Raw genomic sequence first — 26,877 nt, forward strand, 5'->3', positions numbered from 1 at the left:
ATTCTTTGTTTCATTTTCTTTTCTTTTCCTTTTTTGTTTTTTGGAGGCATTTAGGGTTAAGTGATTTGCTCAAGGTCATACAGCTAGCAAGTATCTAAGGTCAGATTTGAACTCAGGACCTACTGACTCCAGGGCTGTTATTCTATCTTCTACATAACCTAGCTACACTCCTTTGTTTTCTTTGTTCCATTTCTACAATCTTTGTTCTGTAGAACCTTCATGTGGAAGGTAAGATTTGAGCTGAATCTTGAAGAAAGTTAAAAGACAGAGGTGAGGAAGTAACTCATTACCAGCATAGGGTAGAGCCAACGTTGGGCAACTAAGTGGTGCTGTGGATAGGGCAACATACCTGGGTTCAGGAGGACCCAAGTCCTCAGACAGGCTTCAGACACCTAACATTTACTAGCTGTGTGACCTTAGGCAAGCCACTTAACCTTGATTGCCCCACATCAAGGACCAACTCCAGCCATCTGATCCATAGCTGACCATCAGACCCGGATGGTTCCAGAGGAGAAATTGAGACTCATGACTTTGCACAGCAAAGTCCACACTCACATCCAGTTCACTTACTTGTCATGTCATCACCTCCCTGATGACGTGATCTTTGAGAACAAAGGAGGTGGAGCAGAACAGCAAGAAACAACAGGAAGATCAATTTTGCTAAATTATAGAGTATGTGAAGAGTGTCATGTAATAAGACAAGCAGAGTAAGAAGGAGTCAAGTTCTTAAGGGTTCTAAAAGGTCTTGAGCCCCTGGAGGTTATTACATAGCAGGGAGTGAGATAGTCAGATCTATACTTTAGCTAGAACTTGAGTGAAAGAAGAACTTCCAAGTGGAAGAAAGACTAGAATAGACATTTGAGTCAGGGAGACCAACCAATATGCTCTTGCAATAGTCCAGTCGAGAGGCAATGAGGACTTTCCCCTCAGACCCTCAGATGAGGCTGGTGGCAGCATTAGAGGAAAGAAGGGTATTTATAGATCGACTGAATATATGGAATAAATTCAGGTGAGGAGTTATGAGTAGTTACTGAGGTTATTTGTGAATCAACAAGTCACTGAATTAGAAGAGACTCCAGAGCCCATCTAATCTATCTCAAATCCAAGTCATAATCCTGCCATACCAATAACATTCAATGACAAGGAACTCACCACCTCCCAAGGAAAACTACTCTGTCATTGGAGAGTCCCAAGACTTGCTAAGAGGTTTTGTCCTGCATCAAGCCAAAATCATTATGCAACTTCTACCCACTCCTTCCAGTTCTGCCCTTTGGGGTTAAATAGAAAAAAAAAATCTCAATTTATTTTTACATACATGTCAGCCTTGAAATTAAACAAACTTGGGGGCAGCTAGGTGGCACAGTGGATAGAGCACTGACCCTGGAGCCAGGAGTACCTGAGTTCAAATCCAGCCTCAGACACTTAATTACCTAGCTGTGTGGCTTTGGGCAAGCCACTTAACCTTATTGTCTTGCAAAAACTTAAAAAAAAAAGAAAGAAATTAAACAAATTTGAAGTTAGCTATCTTATCCCTAGCTGTCCTCTATAGTTCAATTTAGAGCTGGGCCTGTTGTGTCACTCTCAAACAGTCACCTTATCTCTGTTTGACTCAGTTTCTTCAGCTATGAAATAGGATAATAGCAGCACCTTATAGTGTTGTTGTGAGCATCAGAAGAGATAAATGTTTATAAAAATGCTTAGGGTACAACACATACTAAACACTATATAAATATATATCCCTTGCCCTTCCTTTCCCCATATTTCACTCCACTTTCATCCCAAACTCATATTGTGAAGACCACACCACCTTCCCAAATCAGCCAGGTTTGCAACTTCAATGTCATCTTCTTCACTCTTAACTCATCCCATATATCTAATTAGTTGATAAATATTATCATTTATCTCATTTATCTCATTTTTGTTCCCTTCTCTCTACTCATATGGCTACCACCTTCAGACCTTCATCACCTCTCTCTTGTACTATTCTGATAATCTCCTAATTGGTCTCAGTGCTTCAAATGCTTCTACCTTAATCATCTTCCATCCAGCTGCCAAAGTGATTGTCCTAAAGTTCAAATCTTACCTTGTCATCCTCAGTTACTCAAAAAAAAAACTCTGATGGCTTCCCATCACCTCCAGAGGATAAAGTATTCTTTGTTTGGTATTTTAAAAGTTCTACTAAAGTTGGATAGTTAAAACTCTTTATAATCTAGCCATTTTTTTTCTTTCCGATCTTCTTTCTCCTTTCTGCCCTCCAATATTCTGTATGATCCAGCTATATAAGCCTCATTGATATTGTTTTGATCTGGATACTCCATGTTTTATATTCTTCCCTTTATACAAGTTGTCCTCCTTGCTTGAAATATTCTCCCTCCTCACCTGTCATCTCAAATATCAAGTTTTGCAGAAAGCCTCTCTCTTTCCTCTTAGCTCCTCTAAGGTCCATCTGGTCTTCATGTATCTTATATTTTTCAATATCAATATAGATAAATATATGCAATATATAATGTATAATACTTAATATGTATGAATATACATATAGAAAACATACGTAAATGTGTTCTCCACACTATAAACTTCTTGAGGGCAGGGATTATTTCTGTCCTTTTTTGTATTCTCAGAACTTAATGTCTGATATATAATAATTTTTTGTTGATTGATTAATTAGGGAAAAATATCCTCGCTCCTTCAGTCACTTCAGGAAAAACATACTTTTAAATCATTTTCACTCTCTGAATCATTTCTGTCTATGTTCCAAGGATTGGTCAGTGGTCTTCTTAAACTGTAGTTCCGGGAACTAAATAAAATACTAAATTTGGTTTCCAATAAGTGGCAGAGTACAGAAGGTTGTCCAAGAACCTAGAATCTTAGTTATCAAGCTTCTTTTAACTCTTTATTAAATGTTAGGTACTGTTCTAAGCAGTAGGAATAAAGAGAAAATAAAAATTAAAACCTAATGAAGACATAAAAGGTATTCAAGACAGCAACTTAATCCAGCTCATGCCCAGATGAAGAATCTCATTTAGAAATGGTCATCTAACATCTGCTTCAAATTTTCCAGTAAATGGAAAAGTGGTCCATTCCACTTTGGAACAGGCCCAATGACTAGAAAGTTCTTCCTTACAGTCAGTCCAAATCTGCCTCTATGACCCTTCCTACCAAGGGACCAAGCAGAACAAGCTCAATCCTTCTTCATAAAAACCTTTAAAATATTTGGAAGATTCTTGTTATCATCTCTTACTATTCTTTTCTTCATCCCTAGTAGAGAGAAGATAACACCTGAATGTTAGAAGGCAAGATAGAAATGGTAGTTAACACGATCTTTCAATGAATGGCTTTCTCTAGAATCTTCTCTTACTTGGTGGCAAGAATTTTCCACAAACCCAGAAAAAACTGATTCTTTTTCTCTGGCTTTTGTTCTGTATTTTTAGTCAGACTTACCCAGATTATGTGTACGTATTTTTTAATGAAAATAGATGGTTGATTCTGCAAGCTAGTGAGCTGTACCTCTGCTAGCTTTGCCTCAAGTCAAATGCCACATCTTTGTGTTATTTTCATAATTTTGGTTGCTCAGAATGAGAGATGTGATAGAGCATCACACTTTGCATATCTAAATAGCAACACTATAAAAAGTTACTCTTAATATTAATTTTGTTTTGACATGTTTGGTACCAGCACATCTTTGCATTTCATTGAGAAGCTAATTAACCATCGGCAGACCAAAACCATCTGTCCCAAAATGTGCCTTGAGGATCTCTGAAATGTCTAGAAATACTTTCCACATCTTTGCTTTATTATTTAACCAAGACCCCAAGTATACCTAGATCATCTGTGAAACAACAGCATTTTTTTGGTAATTACTAAAATATAAGGAAAATATGACTAAGAACTGAGACAATGTACTGCAAAAACTGCTTTCCAACCATTTAGAGAATTCCCAGAAATGTGAGGAACCACCGGAAATGCCTGGCTGCTAATACGGCTCTGGTCATGTAAATGCTGTTGGGCAGGAAGCCAGAAGTTTCCCACTCCATTTTTATGACAGCAACAGCCTTTATGAATCAGGCAGGTTTTCTGAAACCAACAGCTGCTCATTTGACACAAACAACTTAGCCATGATGGCTTCTGAAAGCAGTGTTTGATAGGATTATATACTTCTTCATTTAAAAAAAGACAAATGACATCATGGAATTGGTGCAGTAGAAAGAGTACTTGTTCTGTGGACCTGGATTCAAATTCCACCTCTGATGTTTACTAATTTTGTGATCATAAGGAAATCATATAAGTTCCCTGGGTAATATAATCATCATGTGAAAAATGAAGGGGTGGAACTTAATAACTTAATCACAAGTCCCTTCTGGCTTTAGATCTAGGAATATCTCTTCTGAAATATGGTGGACCACCCAATATATTTGAGTTTTATTAGGGATATAATCACTTATTCATTCATTAATTCACTTAGCAAAGACTTATTGAACACCTGTTCCCTGCAAGATATGTGTTTGTTGTTAATTGTTTTCAATGAAGTCCAACTCTTTGTGCCCCCACTTTGGCTTACTTGGCAAATAAACTGGAATGGTTTGCTATTTCCTTCATTTTTCAGATGAGGAAACTGAGGCAAACATGATTAAGTAACATGCCCAGGGTCACACGGTCTAGGTGAGATTTGAACTCACAAAGCTGTGTCTTCCTGACCATTGCAGCAACTTGCCCCATGTACGATATGTACTTTAAATTAATGATACTTTGGCAGAAAATACCAAATGGTAGCTATAACATTTCTCAGTGTCCTCCTCCAAATATTTTGACTTTTTCCTTCTATGTCCTTTAAGGTGATGGTCCCAAAGGTCTCAAGCGGATATACAGTAATCTGTTCTCCAGGACAGGAATTTTTATCCCTTGTTCATTAGGTGTTTGTCTCCCTTCCGCCTTGGCTCATAATGCCATGGATACAGGAAGTGCAGCCCCAAGGGTGAGGAGAGAACTCTTTTCATAGTGTTCTGGAGAAATACCACCTCCACCCTTTCAAAGGAAAAAAAATGTTAGAACATGAATTTAATGTAGCCCGACAGCTGCATTCTCGGGATGTTTGAATTGATGCTCATCTTCCAAGCAAAAGCAAAACCCAAGCCCCAACACTGCTGACATAATGTCCATAATTCCCCAAACCCTGTCTGGCTTTCCAAGTGAGCACATCCTTACCATCTCATCTGGCTTCAATAGGATAAAGACATACTGAGAGATCTCTTCTTCGCCTTTCTCTTTGAAGCCCCATCAGGATCGGGTGGCAGGACCCTGGGGACGCATTTATCTCCTAAAGCTCAGCTATCAAAAATGGCACACTGTATTATTCATAAGAGTATGTAATACAAAATTAGAAGGCTGTTGCCTGAGAGAAAATAGGAAATTTCTTCTTTACAATTCCTTCTTACACAGTGTTCTATACATTGCAAGAACCTAATGCTTTTATATCATTCAGAATCCAATCCAACATGCAGTCATTTAATGTCCCATGGTGCATAAATTTACAAGGATGAAACAAAAAATATTCTTTTTCTTTTCTGAAAAATATTCAATTCAAATAAATAAAATGAAAAATAGTTATTTACTAAGAACTGTTCATTTGGCTGAAAATCCTTCTGTCCTGACAAGGCTCAGGTTAGGTTGCTTCCTTCTCTCTGAAGCCTTCCCTACCTTCCCTCCACACCCATCGCCAACTCAAAGCATTCTCTCCTTTACATTGTGCACTCAGTTTGGCTGGATCCCTCATATTTTTCTTCATACTCTAATTTGCATCATACTTTTCTGTGTAAATGCAATAACATCCCTAACAGATGATAAGCTCCTTGAGGTTAGGGACTCTAATTAAATTTAAAAAAAAAAACTATACTTCATTCATTTTGTCCAGAATAAGTTTCCAATATCTGTTTCTTGAATTGTTGAATTTGTTGAATTTTTGCCAGAGTCCCTAAAATGGCTTTTGTACAGAGAGAAAGAGAGTAAGCTAATCAGAGTCACCTTGAGTGTTTTTCATTTTCTTTTTTTTTTCTTTCTATTTTTGGCTCCTACAGTTACCACTTCCTCTATCCTTTCAGTCAGGTTAACCCATCTGTCAGAGGCTTTTTATCTCTAATTTTTCTCATGTACAGTATGGTTATTCTCTGTTCCTTTTGAGTCCTTCTCTCCCATCTAAAACATTAGAGGTAACTTCCTTTGGCTCTTTTTTTTTTCACTTGGCTTGAAATAAGAGCTGTGAATCTCTGGTAAATTAATTTTGAAATTTCTCACAGAGTAGAGATTCAGGTGGTCTTTGAAACAGTAACTATTTTAAGATTGCCACCCAGCAAAATTTAACAATGGATCATAGCATATCTTCCCCACAAGCAAACTCTACCCACAGAAAAGAGACTAAAGTTGCTTGCTTTCCAATAATAGAAGTATTAAATTGTCCCCAACCATCTGAGATAGTGTCTTTGACCCTACAGGTGCAAGTCATGGTATTGGACATGACCAAGGAGAAATAACTAAATTTTAAATAAAAATGAAATGAAATGAAATGAAAAAGATGAGTTAAAATGAGAAAGAATGAAAAAGCAAGATGGGGAAAAATTTGAAAAAATATGAATTAAACATGAAAAAAGGAAAAAGGAAATAGGAGAAAATGAGTTAAAAAAACAAGAAAAACACCAGAAAGAATGCTCAGAATCTCAAAGCAGTATCCTTAGCTCAATTAAGAAATTATTAGATCAACAAATAGGGAGGAAATGGAAGATGATTGTTCAGATTGAAGAGGACAAGGCAAAGGCTGAATCCAAAGGCTGAGTTAAAAACAGGAAAGGATATAGGCCCTCTCTGACTGTTTACTCCAACGACCTCACTATTATTTTTCAAGTGACGGTAATCCTGGAGATTGAAATGTTTGTTCTTTGTATAATAAACAAAAAGTTGTAGATAATAGGAATTCTTAGTGACACTTCCTTAAAAGTATAGCATTCCACACTTGCATTTCACAGTATTCAATGGACTTGTATGATTCAATGTGTGGAATGTATCTGGACTTCTCAAGGAACTGGGGGAGGACCATGCAGGTCTAATAAGGACAGAGTCCACAGTGTTCATATCCCATATTGTCATTGACTACCTGAGTGATATTAGGGAAATCACTCATAAGTATCCTGTAGTTTCTTGTGCAGTCATCCTTTTTTTAAATTCTATTATATTGTGAAATACTTGTATTATTTCATAAATTAAAATAAAATAATAAATAAATGCTAATCATAACAAATAAATAGTTATAAGTAAAATAATAAACAAACATATGTCAACAATAATTTCTGGGTTTTTCTCATCTATTAAATGAGAGGTTTGGACTACATAATTTATGAGGTTTCTTCTAGCTCTAAATAGAATCTATTAATCTTATGTTGTTTTTGTTGTCCAGTCATTTCAGTTGTATCCAACTCATCATAATCCCATTTGAACTTTCCTTGGCAAAGATACTGGAATGATTTGCCATTTCCTTTACCAGCTCATTTTACAGATGAGGAAACTGAGGCAAACAGGGTGAAGTGACTTATCCAGGATCACACAGCTAATAAGTGTTGAGGTTGGATTTGAACTCACAAAGATGAGTCTTCCAGGCCTGGGATCACCTAGCTTCCATAATTATGGAACCTGAAATCAAACTCTGGCTCTGTCATTCACTAATCAAGTAACTATACAAATCTTTTAACCTTTTTGAGTCTCAGTTCCCTCTTTGAAATAATATTTGAAATACTTTCCTCACAATATTGTTTTAAGATTGTAATGACATCATGTACATAAAACACTGTAAATCAATCCTTTAAAATTACCTGTCTCTCATATCTGTCTGTCTGTCTGTCTATCTGTCTCTCTCTCCCTCTCTCTCTCTCCCTCTGTGTCACTGTCCCTGTCTGTCTCTGAGACTAACCAGCTTCCTTCAAGGCTCAGCTTAAGAACTATCTCCCACAAAAAAAAGTCAATTCAAATGCAACCACAAGTTTAAGCATTTAAAAACTAGCACTCTGGAAGGAGGGGGGGGGGGGTGCACCTATGACATGCTTTTAAATCTCATCCTTAATATTGACATTTTCTTAAATCTTTTCTATCAGCAAAAGCCTTTGCTGATTTCTGAGGCGGAAATGCTCACACTGAAAATTTAACAGGAGTTGGTACCCACATATACCTGGATCCACCCCACTTTTCTGGCCCTCCCCTCACCTCAAATTATGTCATATTCACTTTGCTAAGTTGTTTCACCCAATAGATTATAAAGTCCTTGAAGGCAGGAGCTGGTTTGGTTTCCCAGGGCCTAGCTCAATGCCTGCATTAAAATTTAATAAATACTTTTCAAATGAAGAAAAATTCCCTATAAATGAAAATTATTGCTGTTGTCTTTAGTGTAACTCTAGATATGCCAAGGTTTTATTTAATTTTCAACTTAATAAATTTAAATTCCTTTATAAATGGAAATTGTTTTTCTTAACTTAATAGAGCTCTGAACATACTAAAGTTTTGTAAAGAAAAATTTAGGAAAATTTTTTTTGTCTTTTGTAAAGTCTTGGTAATAACTATGTTGGGGGAGAGGTAGCTTCCTTTTTTTGTTGTTGTTTTTATAAATTAAGTTAAGTTACTTGCCCAAGGTCATACAGCTAGGTAATTCTTATGTGTCTAAGACCGAATTTGAACTCAGATCCTCCTGACTCCTGGGTCAGTGCTCTATCCACTGTGCCACCTGGCTGCCCCTTGGTACCTTCCTTTTAAATAATGAATTTTTAAATTTTTTTTATTTAAGGCAAGGGGATTAAGTGACTTGCCCAAGGTCACACAGCTAGGCAATTATTAAGTGTCTGAGGCTGGATTTAACTAATGATTTTATCCATGGTCTGTTGAGGGCAAATAACAGGAAATTTGGTTTCTAGTGAAAATGGACAGCAAAAAAAAATAACCTAGTTTGAATTTCTTAGGCCAAAAAAAAAGGAGAGAGAGAGAGCAACACAGAAATCACTTTTGCCTAAATACTGAGAGAATTCTGACAAAATCCATTTTGGTTTTGGTTTTGTTTTTTTTTCCTTTATGTGTAATCATTTAATGAGAGACTTGGGGGATGTAATAGAGAACTGACCTGGATTCTGTGTTCAAGTTTTCCCTTAATACAGACTGACTGTGTGATCTTGAACAAATGGCTAAACCTCTCAGTACTGCTAACCCAAACTGGTAGAAAAAGTTTCCTGTGTCAATGAAACTGCAATTCTAATCTCTCCCAAAATAATTTAATGTGCTACATGTCATCTACAAATCAGTAATTCATGTATAGCCAGTTATAATGATTAGGTCAATTTAGGGGATTTGGGTGCATAGTATAATGATCCTCAAGTCCATATGGCTCCCATTCTCCCAATCTCATCCAATAACTTTGATTCAAGAGCTATTTGGTTCTATTTATGTTTTAATTGATTGATTGGTTGACTGATTGATTCAATGAATCAAGAAGTCCAACCTAACAAAGTTAATTACTTTCAAGTGTATGGGATAACCAATAGAACTTATATATGTATCACAGATGAAACTTGGATCTATATCCTCCCGCCCAAAGACAACTTTCTGTTCTGCTAGTTGCTACCTGGCCATTATTATTATTATTAAAGACTGCTTACCAAAAATAAAGGGGGAAAAACCTTTAACTCCTTGATTTTAACCAGTTTTTTGCATTATATAATCCAATTCCATATTCATTATATAATCCAATTTCATTTCTCCATATTCTGGCCACAAGCAGTGGTAAAAATCATCTATGGATCTCTCAACCTGACAATGATTTTTACAGTATTCGTTTCTGAGGATTTGGGGAATTGTTGTCCAAACAGCCACATTGCTAGAAGAACATGCTTTTTATTTTTAAAGAAGTTGTTATTTTTTTTAATCTCATGGTTTTAACAGGGGAATTTAATTTTTTGTGTATTATGGCTGCTTTTAGAAGCCTGACGAAATCTATGGATCCCTTCTCGGAATAATATCTTTAAATACAGGACATAAAAAGCAGAAGATTACAAAGGAAATCAACTAAGCTGAATATAAGCAGTCAAATTTATTTTTAGCGACCCAAGGTTAATCAGTGATTTAAAAGATTTCTCTACTAGTGACTTTAGGGGAGGGGGGTGTCCTGCTTGGTTGGAATCAATTGGTAAGCATTTAATAAATTCCTTCTACATTCCAGGCAATGTGGTAAGCACTGGACATAGAAAAAGAGGCAAAAGATAGTTTCTGACCTCAAGGAGCTTAAAATCCAATGGAGGAAAAAAATGCAAGAGAAAGATATCTGGGATGAAGAGGTTCCTAGAGGAAGTGAAGGCAGATGGCGTGGGGACTGGACAAGACTAGGGTTGAATTGAATATAAATAAGAAAGAGATGTGGAAAGAGATAACAGAGGGAAAAGATTTTCAATTTAGGAAAAAGGCAGATGAGTCCCAGGAGAAGAAAGCCCAAAAAGGGATACAGTCATGGTAAGAGAGGATATATTGGTCCCTTTCTACACTTCCCCAAACTCTACTAATGGTGACTGTTCTCTTACTCTGATTTGAGGGAGAGCCCCACAAGAGATCAAGGACAGGGCAAGAAAAGAAGCAGCCCTTCTCATCCCCTCCTTTCATATTCTTGCTAGCCATTTCAAATTTCCCAGTGTTATCACTGTCACCTACCAACCTCTAGGACAGTCTTTAACCTTTCTCATTGACTTCAGCAACTGACTCCTATTTATACCATCCAATCTGATGCCCACCATCATCCTCAATGATGTTAACATTCACATTATGGCTCAAGATAATTTTATCTCTCTAACTTCATCAGAGCCCTCAACCTTCTCTGCTTCAGGCACCCTTTAGGATGATTGGAATTTAACTTCATCATCATCTGAAACTGCTCCATCTCCAATTTAACTTGAAATTCTTTTTTCTGATTATTCTTTCTCCCATTGCCTCACTACTCTTCTATTTCTCTTTTTCTTTCACTATGACATCCCATCTCTCAGACCCTCTCTGTTCTCCTAGGACATTCATTCAGCAGTTTAGCAAAGAAGAAAGCATACTGGATTTTGAGGAAAAGGGTTCCATCCTGGCTATGACACTCATTGTGTGACCCTGAGCAAGTCATTTAATCTTCTTTGCCTCTGTTTCCTCATCTTGAAAATGGGCTGCCAATTCACTCCAGTATCTTAGCCAAGAAGAACCCAAATGGCATCACAAAGAAACAGACACAACTGAACAATAACAAAATTTACTTCATCTAGTTCTAGCTCTCTTCTGTTGACATAATGCAATATAATCTGAACTTCTCTGTTTCTATGGATGGAGAGACAGGAAAGTGAGAAGCAGGCCATGGAAATATAAAAGCATCTATTAATTTTTTAGATATGGATTCATTTTTCTCCTTTCCTTCTTGACCCTATAGTCAGTCATTTTATTAGAGCACTGTCTTCAAATCCTTTGCCCTGTTGTTCTTTCTCTATTCCTACCCTTCTAATCCTTGGCTATCCCCAGCATCTGCTCCTGGAGGAAACAGGAAACTGCCGATTGGGCTGGGTTCACTGCAAATTCAAGCTAATATAAACTTGGCCTTCACCACCAAATGGCAGTCCTTTTATTCATCACTGACTCCTATTCTCTTCTCACAGTGGTTATTCCAAGCCTATTTGTCTGACCTCAAACTTCCCACATTATACTCCCAACTTGTCTCAACAGATAATCTTTTTTTTGTTTTATGAAGATTAAAGTCATCTGTCATAAGCTTCTTCATCTCCCCTCTAGATTCCAGTATCTGCTCCCTTGTTCATTCCTTATTTCTATCTTATCTTTATTCTCTTCCCCTTCTGCTGGTCCCTTCCCCTTATTCTGGCCACAATCATCATTCTTTGCTATGACCCATCCTTTTCCATCTCCTCAGGGGGAGTTGCCCTTTGAATATCTCTCTCTCTTCCTGATCCATATCTGACCACTGGAATCTCCTTCTCTGAAGGAGAAATTGAGGCTGGTGACTTTACACAACCCTCCCTCACTTAAATCTTATTTACTTGTATGTCATAGCATCATTTCCTTGATGTCATGGCCCTCTTCAAGAATGAAGGGCAAATAGCAGCAATATAACTTGAACACTTGTTGACCTCCCCTCCCCGATGTTTTGTCCCTTGATTTTTGTTCAGTTCTACTTATTTTGGGTTTTTTTTTTTATTTTTTATCTTTTTTAGGTTTTTTTGCAAGGCAACTGGGCTTAAGTGGCTTGCCTAAGGCCACACAGCTAGGTAATTATTAAATGTCTGAGACCGGATTTGAACCCAAGTACTCCTGACTCCAGGGCCAGTGCTTTATCCACTGCGCCACCCAGCCGCCCAGTTCTACTTACTTTAATAAAGATTTAAGCACTACTAGGTAGTGGACATTCTGCTAGGCACTGGGGAAGCAATTTTTTTTTTTTAAAGAGAGCCTCTGGCCTCAAGGAGATTAACAATCCAGTGGGGGCAGAGAGCACATAAAGGAAGCAGGAAAGGGAGATGGATGCACACCAGAGGGTAACTAGCTTAATCATCTTGTCCCATTGAGTTGAAACCAAACAAAGCTGTGAATAAAAAATGGAAACTAACTCCTTACCTTGAAATTTAACCCGCCCCCAACTTTTGCCTATGTTTCCAGATTTATATTCACCTAGTCACACAATAGGGTGAACAAACTTTATATTCAAACTGCATTGAACTGCTAGGTATTCCTACCTCTGAGTCTATTAGCTGTGTAACCTTAGACAAGTATCTTTATTTCTCTGGGAATCTAAGTTTCTTTAACTGTAAAATGAGAAGATTGAAATAAGTAGCCTCTAAGAACTTTTCTAGTTCTATGATCCTAGGCTTCTATATTCTTTTCTTTCCTTCTCCAATTATTGTGCATTTTGCACAGGCTGCTCTACCACCCCGTGCCTAAAATGTCTTCTCTCCTCTTTGCTGTTGAAATCTACCTCTTCTTTCAAAGACTGGCTCGTGTCACCTCTCCCTTTCCTGATCTCCACCACTAGTTTTGTCCAGAGAATTATAGGGCTTCTGAATGTGGTTTTAAAGGAATAATGCCCCCTTTCTGAAACCATGGCAGAGTTGATTTGATCTTGGTTAATGGTTTCCAAATCATAGTTTTATCCCCAGGTAAAAGTGATTCTCCATCCTCAAATTTTCTAAGAACACTTTGCCTTGATCTCTCCTTTCCTCCTGTCATATCCCTTCTACAACCCCTTAGATTCTACAGCCCTTTCATTAGATCATAAGCTCCTTAAGGGCAAAAAGGTTTTATCTTTGGTCTCTAAGATACTAGCATAGTGCCTTATTCAATTAATAAATATATTTTCAGTTGATTAATTAGAGGATACTTTAGAATAAGAATGCTTGAAAAGGAGCAGAAATCAAGAAGACACAAAGACCTCTGCCAGAAGAAAATAAGGCTCTTCTCATTGGCTATTAGGAACTCAGGCACAGTCCATAGGACTGACTCCATTGGACAGCAGACCTCAATGTAGTCCAGGGACCCCCAAGACCCTTTCAAGAGGTCCACAAGGTCAAAACTAGTTTGCTAATAATATGAAGATGGTGGGTATAACCCTCATAAACAAGAGCTCCTTAGAAAGTCCTTAATGATTTTTTAAGGGTATAAAGGAAGCCTGAGGCAAAAAAAATTTCAGAAGTTCTGCCCTCAGGGTAGTTATCTTTCAAAGGGAAGCTAAAAGCCAAAGCATACAAAATAGAGAATAATAAATCTCCATGGCAGAATTAATGACTTAGAAATAGTATTTATTCTCTTTTAATGGACATAGTTATTATAGTCAGTTGAGTAGGATAGAAGATAGTAGAACCCTACTAGTATCTAGATGTTTTTCTTCTCTTAAATATCTCTCTTCAAAGAAGTTGTATGATTGCCTACATTGCTTGTAGAACTTTTGTATACAGTACTTGTTAACAAAATTTTTCGTTTGGGGGGTGGCTAGGTGGCTCAGTGGATAAAGCACCAGCCCTGGAGTCAGGAGTACCTGGATTCAAATCCAGCCTCAGACACTTAATAATTACCTAGCTGTGTGGCCTTGAGCAAGCCACTTAATCCTGTTTGCCTTGCAAAAAACTAAAAAAATATAAAATAAAATAAAATTTTTGTTTGGGAAATTTTAGATGGAAGTCTACTATTTTTCAGTGAAGTATTTACTATGTCTTAGAAGCCATTGTCTGATAACATGTAGGAAAAAATGTCTCCATATGAAATTTTTCTTTGAATTTTCCTATAAACAAAAATTTTTCATCAAGGTCAATCTAGGAAAAGTTCGCACTTAGCAAAAAAAAAAAAATTCTTCTGCGTATTTGTTCCCAAAATTGTTCTGAAATTAGTGGAAAATAAGAGGTCAAGAGAAAACAAAAGAAGGTAAATACCGAACACTCACTGAGTTCTTGTCAACATTCGGTATGACTAATTGTGTTTCCCATTTCCAATCTCTAACATGACTCACACCCTAAGTGGTACTAATGTAAACCTGCAGACACAAGCTTTCAGCAGATGGTAGACCCTTTGAGCAGTGCGCCTGCGTGTTTTGTTTGTCATGCCTTCTCCCAGTACAGATATTGGGTAATTAATAAATGCTATTGAATGCTTAGTGAAAGTCCTTAAAGAAATATAAAAATTCAACTGTAGAGCCAAGTCATTTCAAACCTACCTTAATATTGCCAAATACCAAAGGAATTTTTTTGGAGGAGTGGAACCAAAGTTCTCCTCTATCAGTATGCTATGAGAAATGTTCCCTGTATCAGTAAAAAGGAGAAATTTTTCCCATATTTATGGTTTTAGATGGAGACATGAACAAGGTTACTCATATAAACCAGCTCTCTAACAACTTTGAAGAGGATCTTGTGAAAAGATAACAAATAACAGGACATATCATCTTAAAAAAAATAACTCGCAACAGGAAGCAGTGAAAAATGCTCATTAAATGGTCCAAGTATTATGATCATTTCCAGGGCAGAGCAGTTTTACAGAGGACTAAAGATCTAAGCCATTAAAGAAGGGCTAGAGTTGAGAGTTTAAGGTATTCCAGGCAGAAGAAATAGATCAAAGACACAGAGGAAGCAAAGGAGAGTCCTGGGGATACTGAGCCAGAGCTATGAATGAGCATGGTTGGACTGGAAGACAGTCTAAGGAGCCTCCCAGCTCTAAAATGGTGATCCTGGAGGAAAAGAAAAATATTCCTGTGTATCCATCCCAATGAATAAATGACATTTTTAAAAAATTGTTGTTGTTAATTGACTTCAGTTGTGTCCGATCAACCCTTCATGACCCTATTTGGGGATTTTCTTGGAAATGGTTTGCCATTTCTCCAACTCATTTGTGGTTTTTTTTTTGGGGGGGGGGGTTGCAAGACTTCGAGGTTAAGTGACTTACCCAAAGTCACACAGCTAAATATGTGTTATGTGTCTGAAGTCAGATTTGAACTCAGATCCTCCTGACTCCAGGAACAATGCTCTATCCACTGAGCCACCTAGCTGCCCCTCATACTTTTTAAGAGATGAAGAAACTAAGGCAAATAGTTTTAAATGACTTGTTCAGGGTCACACAGCTAGGAAATGTCTTCCTGAATCCAGATCCAGCACTATATCTATTGCACCCAAAATCCTTACTTCTTAAACCAATTGAAAAAATAATCAAACAAAAAATCTCTGATTGTTTCTTTTTTATATTTAATATTTATTCTCATTTTGTACAAATAATGTTTTAATACATTAATAAAATATTCTTGTTTAAGATTAAACAAAATACCCCCTCCCCCCCAAAAAAATATAGACTCGCTTGAGCGATAAAGTAAAGGGGAGAGAAAAAAATTAAAATTAAAAAAATGATAGTAGTAATTGTAGGTATGGCCAGGTGGTGCAATGGACAGAGCACCAGCCCTGGAGCCAGGAGCACCTGAGCCCATATCTGGCCCCATAAACCCAACAATCACCCAGCCATGTGACATGCAAACTACCCCAACCCCATTGCCCTGCAAAAAACCAAAAAAGAAAAAAAAAAGACCCAAAATAAAATAGTAATAATAGTAGGGGTGGCTCGGTGGTGGACAGAGCATTGGCCCTTGAGCCAGGAGCACCCAGGTCCAAATCTGACCTCAGACACCCAACGATCACCCTGCTATGCAAGCACCCCCCAAAAAATAATAATAATAAAAAATGTGCTTCAGTCTTTGTTCCAACACCAACAACTCTGTCATGAGTGGATCACATTTTTTATGATAAGTCCATCGCAAAAGTTACTTCCATATTTTTCCACCATTGCCATTGCTGATCGCAACTCCCTCCTTCCGTATTTCTCCACTACCATGTACTATATTTTCTCTCTCCTTTCACTCTGACTCTGCTGTAGGATAGCTGTGTGATGCAGCAGACAGATCCCTGGTCCTGGGGCCAAGAGGCCCTGAGCCCCCATACCACCCCTTAGGCCCAGAATCCACCTGGCCCTATGGTCCTGGACAGGGCATCCAATTCCAGACCCTTGCAAGAAGTAAAAAAGAAAATGTGTTATCTCTGACCACTCTCCCCCCATGGTTTATCCTCTCCTCCATCATTCACATCCCCCCCTTCCCCCTGTCCCCTCCTCCTTCTTACTCCAGATGCCTATACCCCATTGAGTATATATGCTGTTTCCTCTCCTAGCCACCTCTGATGAGAAAAAAGGTTCCCTCATTCCCCCTTGCCTTCCCCCCTTCCATATCATTGTAATAAAGAAAAATCTTATTATATGGAATATCTTGGCCTATTCCCCCTCTCCTTTTTCTTTCTCCCATTACATTTCCCTTTTTTTCTATGACTCCATTTTATCTTCAAATTCAGCTTTTTCCTGTGCTTCAACTATAAAAGCTCCCTCTACCTGCTCTATTAACTGAGAAGGTTCATATGAGTATTATCAGTGTCATTTTTCTATGCAGGAATACATGCAGTTCATGATCATTAAGTGCCTCATATTTTACCCTTCTCCTCCACTTTCTATGCTTCACCTAAGTCCTTTATTTGAAGATCAAACCTTCTGTTCACCTCTGGCCATTCCAACAGGAACATTTGAAATTCCCCTGGTTCATTGAAAGTCCATCTTTTTCCCTGGAAGAGGACATTCAGCCTTGCTGGGTAGTTGATTCTTGGTTACATTGTAAGCTCTTTTGCCTTCCGGTCTATTAAATTCCAGGCCCTACGAGCTTTTAATGTAGTTGCTGCTAAGTCCTGTGTGATCCTGACTGCAGCTCCACGATATTTGAATTGTGTCCTTCTGGCTGTTTGTAATATTTTCTCTTTGACTTGGGAGTTCTGGAACTTGGCTGTAATATTCCTAGGGGTTGTTTTTTGGGGGGATCTTTTTCTCAGGGGGATCAGTGGATTCTCTCCATTTCTATTTTGCCCTCTGCTTCTAGGATATCAGGGCAATATTCCAGTAGTAAATTCTTTGAAAATGATGTCAAGGCTCTTTTCCTGATCATGACTTTCAGGTATTCCAATAATTTTTCAATTATCTTTCCTAAATCTGTTTTCCATATCAGTTGTTTTTTCAAAGAGATGTTTCACATTTTCTTCTAATTTTTCATTTTTTTTTTGGTTTTGAAGTATTGAGTCCTGATTTCTTGCAAATTCATCAATCTCTCTGAGTTCTATTCTTTGTCTGAAGCATTTGTTTTCCTCATAGAGTTTTCTTATCTCTTTTTCTATCTGGCCAATTTTTCTTTTTAAAGTATTCTTCTCCTCAATAACTTTTTGAACTGTTCTATCCATTTGACCTAAGCTGGTTTTTAGCATGCTATTTTCTTCAGCATTTTTTTTGTATTTCCTTGACTAAGCTGCTGACTTCCTTTTCATGTTTTTCCTGCATCTCTCTCATTTCTTTTCCCAATTTTTCTTCTAACTCCCTCATTTGATTTTCAAAGTTTTTTTTGAGCTCTGTCTGAGCCTGAGCCTGAGCCCAATTTCTGTTTTGCTTGGAGTCTTTAGATGTAGGAGCTTGTGCTTCCTCATCTTCAGAATGAGTATGTTGATTCTTCTTGGGATCATAGATAATGTATTTCTCAATGGTGTTCCTCTTTTTTCTCTGCTTGCTCATTTTCCCAGCCTAAGCCTGTTTTGGGGGTGCTTCCTGAGCTTTTGGGACACTCCCACAATGGTCTCAGTGTGTGAGGCTCTGTCCTCCCTCCTGGTCTGTGAATGACCATATGCGCCCCCCTCTGCCACTGGCAGGTGGGGGGGGCTGCTATTCTATGGAGGGGGCCTAGACTGCAGAGCTCTGCAGTCTCTCTCTTCATTCCCCTCCCTAGGTTCAATGGGCTCATGCCCTGGGGGCTCCTGCTCACCAGCTCCGCCTGTTTCTGTTCCTGGATCTGGGCTGTGGTGGCTACACTGCTCTCTGTGTGCCCTGAGGTCTGGGCTCCACATGCTCGCTCTGGCAGAGGTTCCCCGGCTGTCCCTCCAATTTGTGCCTGGTGCTCCCTGGGGCATAGGTCAGGAAACTCCCCGCTGCTGTAAGCCACAGCTCCCAGAACCCCAGGGCTGCCTCTGGGAGGCTGAAGTTCTTTCGCTCTGGCAGGTCACCCTTCTGGTGGGCCACTCCTCTGACCCGGGGAGCAGAACCTTTCTGCTCTTTTACAAGTTGAACTGCCTCACTGGGTCCCTCTGTGGGTTCTCTCTTGAAAATTTAGAGTCCTTAGTTTCGAAGATTTATGAGAGAGCGCCTAAGACACAATCCGCTCTTCTCACCATCTTGGCTCCACCCCCAAAACATCCTGATTGTTTCTTCTGTTGACATAAAGCAATATGATCTGAACTTCTCTGTTTCTTTCTATGGATGGAGAGACAGGGAAGTGTGAAGCAGGCTATGGAAATATAAATTGAAATCTGGGAGGGAACCTTGGAGACCCCTTGAGCCAATCACTTCATTTTACACTCATTCACAGATGAGTAAACTGAGGCCCAAATTCCCAGGAAGCATTAGAGGCAAGATTGAACCCAGTATCTCATGATTATAGAGCTGATAGCCTTCCTTAATTAGTGCACCTCCTTCTTTGAGAACCATCTGCTAAATCTGCAGAAATCTGAGCAGAAAGTTGAAATATTTTTCTGGACCGTAGTATGATTCAAGTAGGACAACAGTGGTCTAAAAGAGACCTTTCATAGAGAGAAATATTCCTGGACCTCACCTAGAACATTATTTGGGGATGAGAAGTGGACCCTTCCTAAGAGCCTTCAGTAACTAGTCCAAACGGGACCTCTTTGTTTCTCTTTATAGATCATGCAACAGATGAGTGACCATCGCTATGACAAACTGACCGTACCTGATGATGTGGCCGCAAACTGTGTATATTTAAACATCCCAAACAAAGGGCATGTCTTGCTCCACCGAGCCCCAGAAGAGTACCCAGAGAGCGCCAAGGTAAATGCAAATTGTCCCAACCATCATATACTGGAGAAACCCCACCACCATCACTAGTGGATTTTCATTTCTAAGACCAGTCACTAAATGACAAAGGTTCTTCTTTATTAGATTTCCTAAATAAGCCTCCCAATTATTTCTTTTTCAAAATGCCATTATATTTTCTAATGTTTTTAATAAGCATATATACTCACACAAAATACATATTGTATAGAGGCAACATGCCTTGAAGTCAGTAAGGTGTGGGTTCAAGCTCTAACTTAAACACATTTTAGCTATATGAGCTCATAGTATCCCAGGTAGCTCTATTATAAATATTATGAAAATCTTATTTTAATAGATTATAAATAACAAAAGTTATTGGACTACATCAATGATAGGAGTTCCTTGCACTGATGAAATTGTGTGTGTGTGCATGTGTGTGTGTGTGTGTGTGTGTGTGTGGTATGTATCTGTTTGTATGTGTGATATATATATATATATATATATATGCACGCATGTGTGTATGTGGGGATACAGGTATTTCAAAAGTGATGATAAACACTTCATAAATCCTGGTTGACTAACTGACTAGTTGTATTCAAGGCTTCTTAAGCTTCTGGAGTGGTGGGGAGAGGCACCATGGTTATAATAAGAAACACTCTACATTTGGAATCTCCCCTGGATTTTAATCCTGCAACTGTCTCTTACTATCTGAGTGACAAATAACAGGCAAATTACAGTCATATAGCCAACATTTATCTAGGTATTGGTTTACTTACATTACCTCACTTGAACTTCACAGAGGCCCAGTGAGGTAGATGCCACCAGCATTTTATAGAAGAGGGAGCTGAAAGAGAAATATCCCTGAATTCCCTAGACCAAGTCGAAGCCCCTTATACTACACTGCTTTTCCTCATCAAATTTCATCTCTGTTTGCTTAAGTTTCATACTTGCAAAGTGAGGAAACTGAGCAATGTGATCTCTGAGATTTCCTCTACAATCTAAATCCTCGGATATTATACAATAGGAGTAAATTCAACTCTGTCATTCTATGAATCTCTTAATCTGATCCTCAGTCTGTTCTCCTGTCTCTGGCAGCATAAATGTACCTCCAAAATCTAGTCATTCATTTTAAAATGGGTTTTTAATGAACTTCACATTTTTGTGGCAAATCTTTCCAAAAAGCTTCCGATCTATCTTCTTGGGGGTCAATTCAATTCCACAAATGTTTATTTAATACCAAAGCACTCTGACAGGTACTGGGGATATAAAGATGGAGAGGGATTATCTGTGAACACAAGAAACTTCTTATCCAATACTGGGAGTAGTACACAAATATAAATAAGGAAATTAAAAGGTTGGATCAAAAAAGAACCAGGACAACTACTATGAGAACTTTCCAAAAATCACTGAATTTGAGAGTAAGAAGGAAGCTCAAATGGCCATCTACTCCAATTCATCTATGAAAAGAACCACCAAGACATGTTATCCAACATGTGATCATCCATCCTCTGCAAGAAGACCTTCACAAAAGAGGAACCCACCCCCCTCCAGGCATGCCATCCCATGCTTAGACAGCTTTCATTGTAAGGAAGGTTTTCCTAACATCAAGCCTAAATTGACCCCTAAATTGATAACTTTCACCCACTTCTCCAAATTCTGCTTTCTAGAGCCCAATATAACAAATCCAGTGCCTCAAATACTTGAAGACAGCTAGCTGTCATGTCATTTTCCTTCTTTCCTCAAGTTTTTTCCCTCCTCCAAGCTAAAGAGGTCCAGTTTTTTCAACCAGTCGTCCTGTGATATGGAGTCAAAGTCCTTCCTCATCTTGGCTGTCTTCCCCTGAATACTCTCTGGATTATCAGTATCTTTTTTTCATTGCATTTAATTAGAAAGAAAGATCACTTGGCTGCATGGAACGAGAAAGAAGTTGAGAAGATAATATCTCAATAGACCCTTGAAAAGAAAAATGAATTTCAAAAGATAAAGACAAAGAGTAAAGCTGAGAATAGTCTGCATCAGGAACAAAAATTGGTATATAGGAAAGGACAAGACAAAATAAAAGGTCACACAAGTCCAATTTGGCCGGGTTGCCATGGAGAAGAGTAAGACATAAGACTGGGTGAATAGGTTAGGGTAATGTTGATTTGGATCTTGAATTCCAAAATCAAAGTTAAACTTATGCATCAGGTAGGTGATGGAGAGTGACAGAAAGTCTTTGTGTTGATCAAGGCAAGCTAGGAGAGTCAAAGGTTAGTAGTACCATCAACAGAAAAGTTGAGAGACTGGATAGGTTTGATGAGGGTGGGAAGAATGAATCTGGTTTAAGACATGTTAAGTTGAAGTGATGGTAAGAAATCCAGGTGGAATTAGCCAACAGTCAATTGGAAACATAGGATTCGAGCTCTTGGGAGAAGTTGGGATAGAGATAGAGATATGGGAGTCAATTAATCATTGAAACTATGAGAATGGATCAGATAATTATAGGAAAGTTGAGAGAATAAAGGGAGTCTATAACAGAGCCTTGGGAAACACCCATAAAGAAGCATTATGTGTATGTGTGTTCCAAGTTATCCAAATATTTAGATACTGCAAGAACAATATAACTAGATTTGATTTAATGTCTGGCGCACTCTGCAGAAAGGAAGAGAGAAAAGACTATATTACTACCACCAGCAACCTAGCCAGAGAGAAGGCCTAGCAGGGTCTAGGACAACTGAAGTTGAGCAATATCCCTGTAGTCTCCAAGAGGAGTATTAGGCCAGAACTGTATCCACCTACCACCCCGTCTCTGTTCTAGACTTGCAATAGGTTCAGAGCAAAGACCCCTGATTACTCTTAAGGGAAAGATACTGTCTTAGCTCACACTTGCCAGCTTAGCCCCCTCCTCACCAAAAAGGTAGTTACACAAAAGACCAACACAAATAGTGAACAGTGAATAAGCCCTATTTTTTCCAAGCAAAAGAGCAAATAGGAATTGGAACAGTTCTAACACATTAGAATATGCCAAAAGAGGCACAAGTATAAATGAACTCTTCATTTGGAGCAAGATAAGATCTCTGCTTAAACCAAGAGAGTAAGAATGATCTCACCCAAGGAGGTTCTCTCTCAGCAGTCTAGAATTGTAAACCCTAAAGTTTAGGAACATGATGAGAGGACATGTCTACATGCTTGAAACTGCCATTTCTGTTCAAAGTCTTTCTCAATCTCCTCACCTGAGGGTTCCCTTCTCTGTCTCTCTGAAGATACAGTAAATCCCTTACAAAGGTATTACATCTTCCTCCACATACAAAGCAACATTAAAAACCATTCCAGGTTTAGTTGGATGGTTACATAAAGAATAAGAGGAAGATAAGTAGCCTTAAGGAGAAAATCTTGAAATAAATGCTAGAGAATCTAAAGGAAAAGAGATGGGTCAAGCAGAGGAGAGTATCTGGAATATTAAATACAAGGCAGAGTGAAGGAGGTCAAAACAGAAATCAGTGGATTTTGTCAATAAGGTCATTTGTGACCTTATGAAAAAAATGTTTCAATAGAAGGAAAGACAGATTAAACGCAGCTGAGGAGAGTGGGATGGTGAGGAATCAGAGGCAGTGTAATCTACTTTTTCCAAAAGTTAAGCAGTGAATGAGCATGAGAAAGAAAGCAAAGGAAATTGTTTGAAAGAGTATTAAGGTCAAGCCATTGGTCTTTTGTGGGGGTGGGGGAAAATTAAAAGGAATACCAAATGTATTTGTAACCTGTAGGGGGAATATTTTAAACTGTATGGAGATGGAAATGATTAATGGAGTTGAGTAATGGAAATAATTTTGGAGGATGGAATAGGATAGAGATGAAGTGGGATGGGATGGGATCTGATCAGATGAGGAGATTATAACAGAGAAGACACCCATATTACCAACCCATTGTTCAAAGCTATTTTACAGAAATTACTTGAAGCCCATCTATATGCCCATATTTTCATCCCATTGTCTATCTTAGAGGAACTATTTGAAGACACTAAATTGACCCCTCAGGATACTTGCAATCTATGTGCTACCTACTTCTTAATCCCTCAGCATTGCCCTAACTCCTCATTACCCCTTTCCCAGGACATACTCTATATAAACCTTGGCCTTTTCCCCTGCTAGCTGCTGCTTATCCCCTAGGATCAGCCCAGATACAATATTATTGCAACTGTCCTAACTTTCTCTCTTTATATATTTTGTCCTCTGCTAGTGGCTGCTTATCAGTCCAGTTGCAATAAACTTGCAAACTGTTCTTACTTTTTTCCTTTACTTTACCATATTCCCTAGCTGCTGCTTATCCTCTTAGGGGAGCAGCTCAGGTGCAATAACCTTGTAACTGCCCTTTCTCTTTCTCTCTCTCTCTCCCCCTCTCTTTCTCTCCCCCCACCCCCAGCTATTACTAAAATTTCCCAAGAAATCTAGCCTGGGGACAGCTAAGTGGTACAATGGCCCTAGAGTCAGGAGGACTTGAGTTCAAATCTGACCTCAAATACTTAATAATTACCTAGCTATGTGACCTTGGACAAGTCCTTTAACCCCATTGCCTTACAAAAAGAAAAAAAAATCCATCCTGTATTACCATTGAATTTCTTTACTTGTTTAATCATAGTAATGCATGAATAAACTTTTTTTGTCCCTAAAATCCTCTGGGTCAAGAGTCAGTTTTTTAAGTGAATTCATTCACATTCTCAAGCCCTAGACTAGGCAACCCTAGAACATTTTCTCTGGCATCGAGATGAGATAGCTTAGAGGGTACAGATAAAGACATTAACTTAAATAAGAAGTCCACCTTGCCTAAGTGCTGAGGATACAAAAATAGTGAAACAATCACTCAAGATGGTTATAGTCCATTGATGAGTATATACAAAATAAAAACAAAATAAATTTAGTGAAACACTAATAACTTGGAGAGCATCAGAAAAGGCTTCATCTATGACACGAGCAGAATTTGGAAGAAAAAAAGATTATGAGGAAGCAGTACATTATAGGCTTGGGGAAGAGGCAAAGAGGAAAGGAGATAAGAGATATGGTGTATCTTGTGGGAAGAACAGCAACAAGGGCAGAAGGACTCAGAGTTCTAAACTGTATGAGTGTCCTAAGGAGACATTGTAGTCCCAGTCAATATTTAACATAATCAGAAACTACATTTCCAAGGGGCAAAAAAGCATATAAAAGGTGAAGGAATAAAAATTTCTGACCATTTGTCATTTATGCACCATAGTCAACTGAAAGGTCTTTCTATGTCTATGGGGTCTCTAAATTTATTTTCTAAGGAATTTCCCCAAGGGCTACATTGGAATTCCCTTCCTAATCCAAGAATCTTCTCTTAACTTCAAGACATGTCTTTTTTTCCACTTTTGTAATTTCTTGTTAATCCTGTTAAGCAGGAATCACTACATGTCTGGCTTTCTAGTTCTTAATCCGTTTAACTGTTAAACATGCCTGAAGGCTTTGTGCAAAAAAGTATGCTTATATATGCACCTTGAAAATCAAATAAAATATTTCTACCAAAGAGAATAGGAAGAATAGTTCGGTATAAAATTCAAAAGTTACTACTGAATTTTGTTTCTTGACATCTTAAGTTATAGGAATATATCAAAACATTTCCTAATACTATGTTATTGTCAGGTTACTTAACACTACTCAGTCAATCAGTAAGTATTTATTAAGAGCCTGCTATCTTCCAGGTGCTGAGCTAGACCCTGGCAATACAAATATAAATGGAAAAAAGTGCTTGCCCTCAGGACACCTACACTCTACTGTAGTCCCAAAGTAATTTCCACCTATAACCCCCCACCCAGCCTTTTTTTTAGCAGTTAAAAGGAAAGTTTTGTGGATTGGGCTAGTAAATATTTGCAGTTGTTAAAGTGGATAAGGTTTGTATAGGCCAGAAGGAAAGCAAATGCTGCCAGAAGTATAGTCTTCTCTCTGGTGAAGACTCTCAAACAGATCACACTCTTACCAACCCCAAAACTTTCCTTAATCTTCATTTGCCTTTTAATTTGGTCAGACCAAGATCTTTGAGTGGCTTCTCTGCTGCTCTTCACCCAAGAAATTGGCTAGGTCTTTGGATTTGCAGTCACTCCCTATTCCCTATTATAGAATTACAACCATATGCAGTATTCCTGTTTCAAAATATCTTTTGCTTTTCTATTACCCAAGACTATTTTTTAAAAACAACAGTGGCAGCCGCAGTCACTCTAGAGAACTGCGCTCCTGGTGTTTTGTTTCATTGGAGGTATTGGGTAAAGTGGGTGGATTAGTTTTTGTTTTTGCAAAATGAAATTATATTTTGTAAGATTGATTTTTTTTTAACTCTCAGATTTTCACAATATTTTTTCCATTGTAAATATAAATTTCAAATTTGCTACCTTGTCCTTCTTAGTGTTAGATAAAACTCAGCTGCCATTTTAAAGCAAACTTAGGTGGAAATCCATCATCCAAGGAATTTTTAACCACTTGGCTTCCTTGGTCAACCTCCGTGTTTTATTTTATGTATCTAAAAGCATTATTCTGAAATAGGGTTCATAGCCTTCCTCAGAGTGCCAGAGGAGTCCAGGACATTAAAAAAAAAAAGATTAAGAACCCCTGATCTAAATGGTGTTTTATTTTCTAGTAATATAGGTAGAGAACTATCAAAGTAAAATTACTTCTCTCTAATCAAATTAAAATTCACTACAAAATAGAGACTCACATGTTCACTTAACTCACCTCAAATCTATTGATGATGTAAAGGTAGTCATTTCTAATAACCATGGAGCCACATTTCAGACACAAGCCAACCTCTATACCTGAATTTTCAGTGACTACCCTATTGGTAATGAACTCCTATTCTTGGCTATCCACCCTTGGTTCTAGGAAAAGAAATTAGAATTCAAGATGTCCTGAGTGGTACAATTTGCCAGAACCTATGAACACTTCCTATATATATAGCCTTTGAGAAATTTGAGAAATCCAAATATGGCACTCTAATAAACTCATGCAATTCCCTAGTCATTCATTCCCCTTACACTCCAAGTCTTTTTCTAGGACACACAGCTTAAGTTTGAAATGATGGCAGATCATTGCAATGGAAATGTCCAGGAGGTAGGTGGAGATATGAGACTGGAGCTAGACTAAGAGATCAATGGTAGATAGTCATTTTCAGAGAGGGAGTAGTGGAACAACAGAATGGAAAGAGTAAAGGACCAGGTAAGCCAAGAACTGAGGCTTAGGGCAACTCACGTGATTAGAAATGTGAGGAAAGTATGCAAGGGGGGATGGCATGAGGGATTAGATTAGAGGTGATTGACTAGAAGGAAATAGGTGAGAAAGCTTGGAGAGATATTCATTCCAACTAAGAACAAAAACTGTTGGAACAATAGCTGGTTAAACTATAACCAGATAAAATCTGGGTCATTCT

General features: G+C 38.2%; 1 protein-coding gene across 1 annotated transcript in view; it reads left to right on the plus strand.

Moving 5' to 3' along the window:
* Nucleotides 1–26,877, plus strand: part of DDAH1 (dimethylarginine dimethylaminohydrolase 1) — a 209,174-nt gene that overhangs the window by 176,524 nt on the left and 5,773 nt on the right. The window contains exon 5 of the mRNA XM_074221772.1: nucleotides 19,342–19,485. Coding sequence (XP_074077873.1) covers nucleotides 19,342–19,485 — 144 coding nt within the window. The remainder of the gene's footprint in view (nucleotides 1–19,341; nucleotides 19,486–26,877) is intronic.

Source organism: Macrotis lagotis, chromosome 2 (assembly GCF_037893015.1).
Source record: "Macrotis lagotis isolate mMagLag1 chromosome 2, bilby.v1.9.chrom.fasta, whole genome shotgun sequence".
Taxonomy (NCBI): Eukaryota; Metazoa; Chordata; class Mammalia; order Peramelemorphia; family Peramelidae; genus Macrotis; species Macrotis lagotis.